The sequence below is a fragment of the Erpetoichthys calabaricus genome, chromosome 4 (assembly GCF_900747795.2).
Source record: "Erpetoichthys calabaricus chromosome 4, fErpCal1.3, whole genome shotgun sequence".
In the NCBI taxonomy this organism is placed as follows: Eukaryota; Metazoa; Chordata; class Cladistia; order Polypteriformes; family Polypteridae; genus Erpetoichthys; species Erpetoichthys calabaricus.
In genome coordinates this window covers 112,005,960-112,019,318 of record NC_041397.2, presented here as the reverse complement: position 1 = coordinate 112,019,318, position 13,359 = coordinate 112,005,960, and the positions used below count along the sequence as shown (strand labels likewise).

General features: G+C 37.1%; 1 protein-coding gene across 2 annotated transcripts in view; it reads left to right on the top strand.

The window, feature by feature from the left end:
- Positions 1-11,927, top strand: part of LOC114650198 (plastin-2) — a 90,737-nt gene extending 78,810 nt beyond the window's left edge. For both annotated transcript variants that reach the window (XM_028799686.2, XM_028799685.2), the window contains 8 exons: positions 2,192-2,287; positions 2,703-2,895; positions 3,032-3,110; positions 4,273-4,387; positions 7,582-7,715; positions 7,933-8,053; positions 8,781-8,905; positions 11,249-11,927. In XM_028799686.2, the coding sequence (XP_028655519.1) occupies positions 2,192-2,287; positions 2,703-2,895; positions 3,032-3,110; positions 4,273-4,387; positions 7,582-7,715; positions 7,933-8,053; positions 8,781-8,905; positions 11,249-11,381 (996 nt within the window). In that variant the 3' untranslated portion in view covers positions 11,382-11,927. The remainder of the gene's footprint in view (positions 1-2,191; positions 2,288-2,702; positions 2,896-3,031; positions 3,111-4,272; positions 4,388-7,581; positions 7,716-7,932; positions 8,054-8,780; positions 8,906-11,248) is intronic.
- Positions 11,928-13,359: the final 1,432 nt, after the last annotated feature.

Genomic DNA, 13,359 nt, shown 5'->3' with positions numbered 1-13,359 from the left:
TGTTGCTGTTACTTCAGTGACTCTCTGACTTGTATGGGTACAAAACATGATTTTTTCTCAGTATAGTTAGTTTTTTGTTCATGTTCCCTCATGAAATAAATTGAGTAGTCCTGGAATAATTTTTGTTGGGGGCATGGCTATTGATCTACATTTTGAGATATACTGATTTGGAACATATTATCCAGCACATTTTAAACACCATTAACAGACACTTGGACTTGAACCCAGCATATGCAGGCTTAAAAAGAACATCCAAATAATAAAAAAAGACTTTAGGACCAACACCTTCTGAACCCCACCTTATTAATCCACCCTCCCCCCCCCCCCCACCCTCGCCATGACCCCCCCAAACTCCTCACTCGCTATATATTGCCTTCGATTCCTGTATGTCTAAGCATTTTCCTCTGATGATGGCACCTGGTAGGTTGTTGAAAGCTTAGGAATAAAAAGACTATTTTAAGATATGTGACTTATTTTCTCCCTTTGTGGATCTCTAGCTACAATATTCTGTATACTGTTCATGTGAATCATTATGGGAGTCAATACTGGATCATTATTTGTATCGCAATTCCCCTCAGACTAACTTTTTAAAAGTAACTCTACCAGGAGCACAAAAGTCGTAATAGAATAGCAATCAGGACAGTAAGGCCATGCAAGATCATCAGCATACTAACTTTATAATTTTGTGAGGATGTCTGTTATTTTAAGGGTTTATAGGCTCATTATTATCTTTGAACTGTGGGAAGAACCCAGTGCACATGGAGGAAACCCACACAAACTCCATGCTGGCAGCAACCTGGACATTTACCCTAGTCTTCCTACTGCAAGGCAATAGCACTACCACTGCACCAACATGCTGCCCCAATATTATATTATATTATATTATATTATATTATATTATATTATATTATATTATATTATATTATACTTAGACCAGCTGAATGCAATTCAGGACCATGGGGTGCTGGATCCTGTCTTAGGAGCATCACACAAAAAGTAGGAATCAACCATGGACAGGCCACTGGGCCTAAACCCCAGCCCATTGTAGGGCCCACTCATGCACATATGGTGCGAATTTGGAATCTCCAACTAACCTAACTTACACCTCTTTGGGAATATGAGAAAAAATCTAAACTACTTGGCAGAAACCTCACACATGCAAAAGCAGAATGTGCAAACTCCACACAGGCAACATTTGGGCAAGGGATTCACACCCAGGACAATTCATCCCCTTCACCAACAACCAACCACACAGCACCATCATGCATCTCCATTATATTATATTATATTATATTATATTATATTATATTATATTATATTATATTATATTATATTATATTATATTATATTATATTATCAACTGTACTGTAGTCAAGCTCATGCTCTCGCCTCTTCTCTTGTTTTCCTGTATGTTGTGCAGTGTCTCCTTAATCATTTAACCCTCTGATTTTTTACGGCTCTTTGAACTTTTTTCTGCTGCTTGTTTGGATTGTTCTTTCAACTTCTTCTTAGCTAAAAGACTTCTGCAGTCTGTTAAAGGTATCTATGGATTTGTTTTTATTTTAGAATGTGAACCCTACTCTTTGTGCTGTTAAATGTTTACTTAAAAATCTTCATACAAAATGTGTAATAATAAATTAGTCATAGCTTCATTACTTACCTGCAGTTTATAAATAACATTGGTTTCCTTCATTCTAATGTGACTGGAAAGCGAATTTGTTTAAATAATATTAAACATCCATCCATTTCCTCTTCCTTTATTATACAAATGTACATTCAAATATACAGATTTTCTGCCTTTGGAAAATTGAATAGCTTAGCTTGCTCATATTAAACGTATTACTTGATGAAGTTGTACGTCTATAGACACACTCAGGAACCATCCACCTGAAGGCATTCAGTCCAGGAAACATCTTAGATTACTTTACAATACACTGTACTAGACTAGAGTGTCATGTAGTAATGCCACAATATGGTGTAGGGTGACTCATAGGATGAAATATATTGTTACCTTCACTGCAGAATTCTAAAGTATTTTAACATGCCATTCAGCTATGCATTATATGACAAGCAGTCCTTAGCAAAATATTCACTTGCTGTCCTGTCCTAACTTTTCTAACACTCTAGAGGCTCTTGATAATTACTAAGTGGAAGGGTTTGTCTTATGTTTGTTACTTTTTCCTTTGAAAAGGATTCCCGTGCCTATTACCATCTACTCAATCAGATTGCTCCTAAAGGAGATGAAGATGGAATTCCAGCCATACTTGTGGATATGAGTGGTATAAAAGTAAGCAAATATTTTAAAGAAAACTAAGTCTAATTTGGATATTAACATAACTCATGCTTCTTACTGTGTCTAATGGCACTTGTACTTTTTTTATATGATAGCAGATGTTGATGGCATCAAACTATTTGGAGGGTGGTATTACAATTACAGTACATAATCTTCTTAAATATTTGAAGTTTATTAGTCCACTTTTCATAATAATAATAATATTAAAATAAATGTTTACTTTCACACTTCTGGGTCTTGTAGTTTTTCCTGATTATGTTGTAGCATGGATCAATTTTTCAATTATTTTATGAAAATGAACCTTCTTTTTCAACATATTTTCATGAAAAATCTGTTTGCCAGATTTTGTGTTTGTGCTAAATTCAGACTGAGTTATTTTTCTTCTGAAAAAGTTTATATTGCCTTTCAGGAGACAGATGACTTAAAACGTGCTGAAGGCATGCTTGTTCAGGCTGAACGAATGGGGTGCCGACAGTTTGTGACAGCAACTGATGTTGTTCGTGGAAACCCCAAACTCAACTTGGCTTTTGTTGCTAACCTGTTTAACAAATATCCAGCTCTAAAGAAACCAGACACGGACATTGACTGGAGCTCCATTGAAGGTGAGAAAGAACTTTTTCTTTAGAAACAAAGTAAAGATACTATAAGCCTTAAAATAAAAAAATATCAGTCTTATGACCATTAAACTGTAGTTGATTTTAAAGAAAGATAATCTGTTTTTTTACTTTGAATTTACAGGTGAAACAAGGGAAGAAAGGACATTCAGGAACTGGATGAACTCGCTGGGTGTAAATCCACGAGTAAACCATCTTTATAGGTATGGCCTAAAATTTGTATTATAGAAAAGAGTATTCTTGTGGCATCCGTCCACATCCAGAATAATGGTGGTGTATACAGTATATAAATTCAATTAGTTTACATTCAAAACAGAGAGCACAAAATACAATGAGAGTTAAAACAAAATAAACTCTGTTGTGACTTTCTTTTTACATAAGGTCTTGCCCTGTCTGTCATTTAAAGTAATCTGTTCAGTTATTTAATTGACAGGGACACGTTAGTGTTTGATTTTTGATATTTCCAGTTGGTTTGAATATGCTGTTAACTTTTAATTCATGTTGTTTTGATTTTTCATTTTTGGCCACACACAATGGGTGTCGGGAAATAACATGGTACAAACCTGTGTGGCACATGATGTCAGCCAAATATACTATAAAAGAAGGTTGCATATAAAACAAAGTGACTTTGACAAAAAAATCAAGAAAGATTAACAACAAGGCCCATGTACCAACTGCTAACCACCTCAGACTGTTCTCTTACCATCTCCCAAATGAAAGGCTTTGCAACCTCTGTTTCTCATAAAAACAACAACAACATATTTTCCCATCAGATTTCTAGCTTGTCCTGCTTGATATGTTAGCTATGAGTTAACTTTGAATCATGTAAGTCCTGTAACCATTTCAGGGGAAAAACGCAGACCTTTGTTTACTGTGAAGACATCACACTAGAGATCCAGTCCTTTGTTTCTTTGTATCTGTCATCCCTTAGTAGCCTTTAGAATGCTAGGTCTCCAGGTCAGCTCATCAGCAGCTCATTCACTTAAAGGGGCTACAGTGTTTCTCTATGTCTGGTTTCAAGCTGGAGAATGTCTGGGCCTGACAATTTTTTGTAGATATTCCTGGTTAGCCCACACTCAGCTTGCTTCACTTTATTGAATATTAACTGCTAAAAGGCCACATCTCATGAGAAGACTTGCTTACAAATTTGGTGTATCTCCAGTACTACAGAGAACTTAAAGTCATGAGAACACTATTTTGTAGCCTTGTCTATAGGTATATTATATTATAATATTTCATTATATTAGAAACAAAAATTTCAAATACTGTAAGTTTGAAAACAGTTAACTAAGTTCCCGCATGCACCCAAAGGTTATGCCATATATATATACCATTTCTAACCTTTTTTTGCACCCTATTTTTCAGTGATTTGGATGATGCTCTAGTCATATTTCAGCTGTATGAGAAGATCAAAGTCCCAGTTGATTGGAACAAAGTAAATAAGCCTCCATACCCAAAACTTGGTGGAAACATGAAAAAGGTAAGAGCCCATCTGCAAGTCAGTGTAGTCAGTGCTATTTAGATTTTTAAAAACATTGCTTTTGCTAGTTTTCCTTTTAGACTTAATTATTTTAGGTGTGTTTGCATATAATACAAAAAGCACCTACCGCACAAAGGTTCTGTTACTAATTATATCTCAACGTACTCATAGGAAAAAAGAAACTTCTGTTTGAGATACAAACCAAAAAAGATATTTGCCTTGGTGCCAAAATTGCAATGATGGGTTTAATTATAATTCACACATGAATTATGAATCCAATAAAAAAAATGTTATAGGGTCTGTGATTGTTAAATGTCCATATTGTTGTGCATTGACATGAACTGATAAATCATCTGGAAGATGTTGCAAACGTGGAAAAATCTAATTATAACCTTTTAAAGAGTATCAGGGCCTATAAAAGTTTAGTATTTGGTGTCACATTTGGTCTCAGAAAATTTCCTTGGTATTATAAGAAAATATAAAAGACATAATTTGATGCAAAAAGAATAGCTGAAGACATTTTGAAATACTAGGACAGGTGTATCACCATTGTCTTAGGAAAATTCCCACCTAACATATAATATAATATAATATAATATAATATAATATAATATAATATAATATAATATAATATAATATAATATATAATATACACCCTCTGGTGGGCTGGCACCCTGACCGGGTTTTGTTTCCTGCCTTGCGCCCTGTGTTGGCTGGGATTGGCTCCAGCAGACCCCCGCGTCCCTGTAGTTAGAATATAGTGGGTTGGATAATAGATGGATGGATAATATAATATAATATAATATAATATAATATAATATAATATAATATAATATAATATAATATAATATAATACCTATATATATAATTCTCTAAGCCACCGCCAGAGCGGGCAAGACACCCATGAAAGCACGCATGAAGGAGCCACGCCCACACCCATGACAGCACACAGGAAGGAGCCACGCCCACCAACTCTAAGATCATTGGATACAACGAAAACTCGCACAGCCATGCCCACCAACTCGGACACGATGCCTCGGAAAACACACCTTCATTTCTGTTTGTCTGTGCTACAGTCCACATGCAGCTCTGAACCACGTTGACTTTTCGGTTACTACGCACGACCACGGGCAACATCGCAAACTGTTTTACACACTACATACAGCAATTCGCATCCGCGACAAACATGCGTCTTCTTAGATGATCCTGCAGGAATACAGAAAACGTTTCCCCGCCCACCAACACTCTTTATTCCCCGGCCCGCGTCCACCGCATCCGCGACAAACATGCGTCTTCTTAGATGGTTCTGCAGGAACACGGAAAACGTTTCCCCGCCCACCAACACTCCTTATTCCCCGGCCCGCGTCCACCCTCGCTCTCTAGGCATTCCCACTGCCTGCTCATGTGCCCGGACGCAACAACTCACTGACCACCCCGTAAGTCGCTTTCTTCTGTGCTAGGAGTCCACATGCACCTCTGAGCCACGTTGACTTTTCATTATTCTTTTTGGTTATGACGCACGCACCACCATCGCAAACTGTTTTACACGCCATGGTCTTAGAGTTGGTGGGCAGGTCTCCGTGAGTTGCTCTTGCGAGCGGGCACATGACCAGGCAGTGTGTATGCTTTGAGAACGATGGTGGACGCGGCAGGACCATGTAAGAAGAGGCATGTTTGTCGCAGATGTGAATTGCTAAATGCAGCGTCTAAAACAGTTTGCGAGGGGTATCCCATGGGATCCTTAAAACAATCCTTTAAAACTGAGGTTAAAACACAATGAAGGAAGCAGTCTTTAAAAACCAATAAGCCCTGTGCCTCTGTTTCATTAGTGTCTCACCTGCTTCACCGATGCAGGCCCTGCAAAAGTCGAGACGCTCTCTCAGCAGCTGACCTTCTCTGTGCCTGACTCCACTATAGGCTGCAACAAAATTATGAAAGTGCGGGCGCATTTGTTTCACACAAGCTGTGTGTGTGGGTGGGTTGGTGTTAGTTAGTTAATTAGTTACTCGAAGGATTTCAAGATTTAATATGCACAAGCGGTAACACTGCAAAAGCAGCCCAAAACAGAAAAGACGGCTGGCAAAAAGTGGCCGACAAATTAAACACGTGTGCATTGTACTTACTGAAAGCAGCGTTACGGATTTTGCAAATGTTAATTTTTTTTCCTCTGCTTAAAAAAGATTTAAAAAGCGGTGTGATTATGCGACGTATACTACACCGCGGGTTGGTATGCAGCGTGTAAGTTTGTCGCGGATAATTTGCCTTTTACTATTACACGAAGACAATTTCCTGTTAATACTTTGTTACATTGATATAGCGGTGTTCTCAGTATTCAAAGCGCTATCCACACAGGGAGGAACCGGGAAGCGAAACCACAGTCTTCCACAGTCTCCTTACTGCAAAGCAGCAGCACTAGTACAGAGCCACAAGTCAGTTAAAGAATACACCGGGTTCGATTTTGTTTTCACTTCTGTTTACAGCGATTGGGTCGTAGCGTGCATTGTTGCAATGTTACTTTTCTTGGTGGCTAATTACATTACGGATGTTTCACATGTTCATTTTTTCCCCTGTGCTTAAAAGACATTAAAAAAGTGTTTCTCAACTGTGACTTCGGAACATCTCAGTACGCAAGCTATATTAAGCGTCAACAACGAAGACTCGCTACACCTTAATCTACAAGTACTTACACTTATCCCTACCGATGAAGTAACTTTCACCAGCATGGCCTTCTACGTCACAGACGATCCCGCTTTCAGTCACGGACAATTATATGTTGCTCTCTCCAGAGGTCTATCTTTGCATTCACTCACAGTGGTATCCACAAACCCACCCCATTTGGACAACTGTGTCGTTCAGGAAGTGTTCACCCATCAATACATAATTATGCGGCGTATGCTACGCCGCGGGTTGGCTAGTAATATATAAAAGTAGTAACTTTTTGTGTGTACAGTGACTGATAATTATATTTCTTGTTGTATTAAATTGCATGCAGATGATCATTTGTCATGCTTTGAATAAGCTGTATTTGGAGTCGTAAACGAATTTTCCATTATCAGGTTTCTGAAATATTGTTTGATTGTAAGATTAAAATTATTAACATGGCAATGGACTGATGCCCTGTCTGAGTTTACTGTTCTAATTTTTTTTAGAAAAAATATAATCAAACATAATAGTTTTTTTTTCTCATTTTACAGCTTGAAAATTGTAACTATGCAGTGGAACTAGGGAAGAACAAGGCCAAGTTTTCATTGGTGGGCATTGCAGGACAGGACCTGAATGAGGGAAACCGTACGCTGACTCTAGCTCTGATGTGGCAGCTAATGAGGAGGTGAGTTTCTAATTTTCTAACAAAAATGGTCAAAATGTATTTATTTCTTTATGGCTTTTATTGAACTTGTGTGCTTTGTGTGTTCTGGAGTAAATAATAAAAAATCGGTAATAGTTTTCATATTTCTAAGTTTCAATTTTTGACATGCTTAGCTTTTAGATTTATTTCTTTCAAAGGTTGGTTTATGTTTGGTTTATAATTTACACTTTTCTGGCAGGTACACTTTAAATATGCTTGAGGAAATTGGAGATGGGCAGAAAGTCACTGATGACACCATTGTTACTTGGGTTAATCAAACACTGTCAGGAGCTGGTAAAGGCACCATCTCAGGTTTCAAGGTACAGTTCACCCTGCTTTATTTCAAAGGTGATGTGATTAAGACTCATAAAATCTCAATCTAAAAATTATATAAATTGTACTTATTATGAGGGCTTCTAGGTCCATTATAGACTGAACAAAGTTTAGATTATGAAGCGTTAAGTTGATAAAACATTCTTATTTTTAATTCGTTTTTAGGCAAAATAGATGTGTGTGAACACTTTATCCATCCATCCATTTTCCAACTCGCTGAATCCGACACAGGGTCACGGGGGTCTGCTGGAGCCAATCCCAGCCAACACAGGGCACAAGGCAGGAACCAATCCCGGGCAGGGTGCCAACCCACCACAGGACACACACAAACACACCAAGCATGCACTAGGGCCAATTTAGAATCGCCAATCCACCTAACCTGCATGTCTTTGGACTGTGGGAGGAAACCCACGCAGACACGGGGAGAACATGCAAACTTCACGCAGGGAGGACCTGGGTTACATCTACCCACACCTCCCCCTTCCTTTGTTTTACTCAATGAGCCTTTCAGGGCAGGTGTAAAGTGAAACTAACCTGGAGGATAAAATTGTGGTCTCTTAACAGCATTCCTCAGACTGAAGAAGCTGCTTGGATGAGCAGTGAAACGTATCTACCTAACAAGAAAGAAGTCCAGTTGCCATGACTCAATTACCAGATCATGTGAAAAAGCAAAAGTTGGATCAATGTTGTTAATCATTTGCAATTTCTTCTTAGGATTCTCAGATCAGCACTAGCATGCCAGTATTGGATCTGATTGATGCAATTCAGCCTGGATCAATCCGATACGATTTAGTAAAATTGGAAGATCTGACTGATGATGAGAAGCTTAACAATGCCAAGTAAGACTATTTTTATTTTGCTATTCTAGATTATGAAATAGACTTCTATACCTTTGTTGTAAAGTCAAAATCATCAGAAAGGAAACTGCAGCTTTCTTAAAAACACAAAAACAAAAAGAAAAACTGAAACAAACCAGGCAAATGAATGATTAATATTTTGGCTGGGAGACATTGTTTTTATTTAGTAGATAACAAAGTAGTCTGTAGTATGCTTTGACTTACTTTGGTTTTGGATTCTAGTACTTAGTCCCTACACATGTGCCCAATAACCAAAATGTCTAAAAATATGCTGTGTCTTGTGTCTTTGATACATGTTAACTATATTGAAATATCTTTAAATGGAGATTTCATTTGAAAAGTTTATGTAAATTTGGGACAAAAACACAAGCCCTAATATTTATTATTTGAAAGATTTTTTTAGAACAAGTGCTTTGGTGTTTGAATTCTTTGGTTTGATTTTTTTTATTTGGGGGGGGTGTATGAGGGATAGCATATATAAAGGCAGGGGTTATAACATTCCACTTTAGTGTCCAAGGGGATGCTGGTGTAAAGGAGGTTTTTAAGTAGACAAGATGGACAGTAGGGTGCCAGAACAGGAATAGTATTTAATGTGAAGAAGTTCCTTAAAAGAACAAAATAAAAACTGATAATCTGTAAAACAAGGGTCTGTCTCTTAAAAGTATGGTTACTCTTTGGAGAGTCTGTCCTTGCTGAGAGCAGGGTCCAAACTGAAGGCCAACGTCTGGTTCTGTCTTCTTATATAAGGGATTGACTGGAAGGGATGGGGCTTCCAGAGGCATAGGGGAAGTGGAATCAGTGTTCTTCTGCATTATCATCTTCCACTCTAGGGGGAAAAGAGGTACAGACAGTGATCGACTGTATTTCACCCTCACTTTTCTACCTGACCACAGCCATTAAAGCACTCTTGTGGCTTACGTGTGTAACATAGACAGCAAGGTGGACAGAAAGGTTGGCACTAAATGAGAACAAGTCCATGAAGATGTGCTAGATTTTAAACACCTGAGGCTTTATTTCTTGATCCCCCCTTTGAACTGTCTGTTAAAAATATCCAGACATCATTACATTAATAGCACTGTGTATCAGACAAAGTTATTTAAGGTGTCTTATGTGATCTTTATAGTTGTTGTTTTATAGATGTTCTTTTTGTAGAGTTAGTTCAGTTAATCAATTTTCACAGACTGAATTGGATTATCCCCGTTAGTCATTTTTTTATTTTCTCTAATTTTAGAACTAAGTCCATTGAATGTATTTAAAAATATATATGTTTGGGTAGGTTTTACAAATTTGTATCAATTAGATAAAATATATTGAACAAAAAATAACAAATAGTAATGTATACTTTAGTGATTTTTTTTTGTCTCACACATAGAAGAAACATGAAGCATATTCACATAAAATGAACAAAAAGAAACTGAATAAAAATGTCCTCCTTAGTTTTCATCATAATTGCACTAACTACAAAAGATGCAATGTATTCATGTTTCTTGTGGGAATAGCTAGCAACCTCTATGGTTAATACATTAGAGTAAGTAATAAAGCATAAAAGTCAAAATGATAAACTGAGAGAAATTGTACCTCCTGCTAGATCTAAGACTACATCATCTTCAGGCTGTACTTGATCCTGCTTGTGAAGATGCAGGCCATCCTATCCCATAGATCAGGGTGTTTTAATCCCAGCCCAATTTTAAGTGTTCTCTTCCCAAACACACCTGAGGCAACTCGTCAGCTCATCCTCAGTATTAGATCAGGTGTGCTGGGGTAGGAAATACCCAGTCCTCCTCCTCCTCCTCCGCCATCTTTGTCCAAGCATCTTCGGGTTGTTATTTTATGCCATTTAAATACATAAACACAACATGATCAAATTACTTTACTATGAGTAGGCTATGCTTCATTTTATCTTGACACAATATAATCACATATTAAGATCAAATATTAAAATATTGAGTTGAATCATTGTGATCGGCTTTAGATTATTCAAAACAGGCCTATTTCTTTTTTAGAATTATTTCAGAATGGTCATTTACCCCCATTACTTTGTTTTTTTTTTTTTAATGTTTAGTTCAGGATTACATTGAGCTTCATCTGTAATGCTTGCATTTATTTATTTTTGAGGATAATTATTGCATTTTTGGGGTTGTAATATTATTTTTATGACTCTGTAAAGTAATTTCCGCTAGCATCAAAACAAATGCGATCCAAGAAATGGTATCAACCTACAGTGGGTTTGAATTAGCAATAATGAATCAAATAAAACAAAGGATCGAGGTGACAATAGCAAATTTAATTTTCAGTTTCCTTCACCTTGCACTCTTTTATCTACAGATATGCCATCTCAATGGCAAGAAAGATTGGTGCCAGAGTCTACGCCCTTCCTGAAGATCTGGTTGAAGTGAAGCCCAAAATGGTTATGACAGTGTTTGCCTGCCTGATGGGGAGAGGAATGAAGACAGTGTGAAGAAGATGAAGAATGTCTTAGAAAGATTAAAGACTAATGTGGATTTCGACAAGCAAATTCCTGCATTGAGCAACAAATGTGATACTTAGGCAGTATGGGAGAAAGGAAAGTCATTAAAGTTTATTTTTTTAATCACCCAAAAGAAAAGGGCAATTTCATTAGGGTTGACAAACCAGATATGCCACAGTGATTTTGTATCCATTTTCTTTATGCTTCTGGGTACTAAGTTTCTGTTTGTTTTATTTTATTTTGTTCATCCATTTATCAATATTCTGGCTCTGCTTATTCCACATTCTTCATAAATGTTTCTTACACATTCAGTCATGTAATAGGTTTAGTACAGTGAACTAATGGCTACATGTTTATTTTGAGTTTAAAGATCAGACTACTTCTATTTTCAGTTAAATTGTGAAGTACTTTAGACCCTGAGTTAGAAGGATGACTGGATGAAGGCAAGACGTACACCTCAGATAATATTTTTTTTTACAAATGTATTTTTTGTTTCATGTGCACTGTATCAGAATAAATCGGTTATTTCAAAGTTTCCCACTGTTGTTATTATTATTGCTGAATTGATTCAAATGCTTTCTCTTTTATTCCATCCATTTTAGGAATTCCCTCAGGTTCACAGGGAGGACCAGCTTGGGACATAGGGCTCACTTGCTCACATTCACTCATACTGGGTAATTCTAGAGTCACCTATTAACATAATATGCACATATTTTGAGAAGGAAATCAGAGAACACAAAGTTTGACCATGGAAGATACTTTCTAAAACAAAATTAACCTTAAATATACATTGCAACACTGATACCGTCCCAGGACATGGTATCCTCTAACAACTTGAAGTGAAATCTCACATCAGTTTCCTATTCACCGTATTGTGAGGCAGTGTCCTTGTCACCTTGTAAGTGGGAGAAATTAGCAGCGGCTTCTGAGAGAGGCAGAGTGATGCTGTGTGCCCTTTTTTTTTTTAATGAATTGGAAAGCCAGCCATTTCAAGTCTTTTATTCATCATATAAATGCCTGAGAATTACAGGATGGAATTACTTTGCAACTCTTTTCCACTCATTCATTAATGTTTAGGACTCACTGAGTCTGACAGTCTAACATGAGCTGAATCCCATCCTAACTTGAAGCGAGGTACTAAAATTAAGGTTCATGCATGGACCTTATGTGGCAATGCAGTTCTAAAAAGGGAGGGATATTTTCTCCATAAGAGGAGGAATACGCTGGTAGGGTATACTTTAGAGATAATGTTGCCCATATTTTTACCTAAGACACTGCTGGCACTTCCCAAATACTGGTTGTTCACTAACAGACAACTTTATCTATAGGCACTCTTCATAAAAAGACCTGGGGGTATGATGGATGAACACATGAGTTTTGGTATGGCCTGAAACCACTAGGTATTTAAACTTTTTTGTGAGTTTTCTCCACTTGCATTAGTCCAAAAGTTCAGATGTGAGATCTTGCTTTTTTAATATAAGCATTGTCACATCACCACAACTGGCAGCTGTCCACCCATATGTCATGAAATGGTTATTACATTTTTTTTTGAGACTTCTATTATATTTTGTCATGATGTATTGCACCCTCCAGAAGTTGAGGCACACATAGATTTCAAATTTAATATTGATTTTTAAAATTAACAAGTATTTGAAGCAGGGCCGGATTAAGAGCTTTGGGGGCCCGTAGCACATTTCAAATTTGGGGGCCTTTTTGGTCTGCATCATCTGAAGTTTAGATTCTGAACAGTTCAAACTGGACTAAATAATTATTTTACTCTCGATTATAATAAGAATCTTATAATATTTATGTGAATTTTATGTGTTGGGCCCCTAAAGTTTTGTTGTGTAAGAAATTTACAGTTTAAAAACGTAAAGATAATATTTTTAAAGACCAGTTTTTCAATGCTACACTTTTTCATTAAATATTGGGTCCACCATTTGGGGGCCCCCAAAATTGTGGGGCCCGT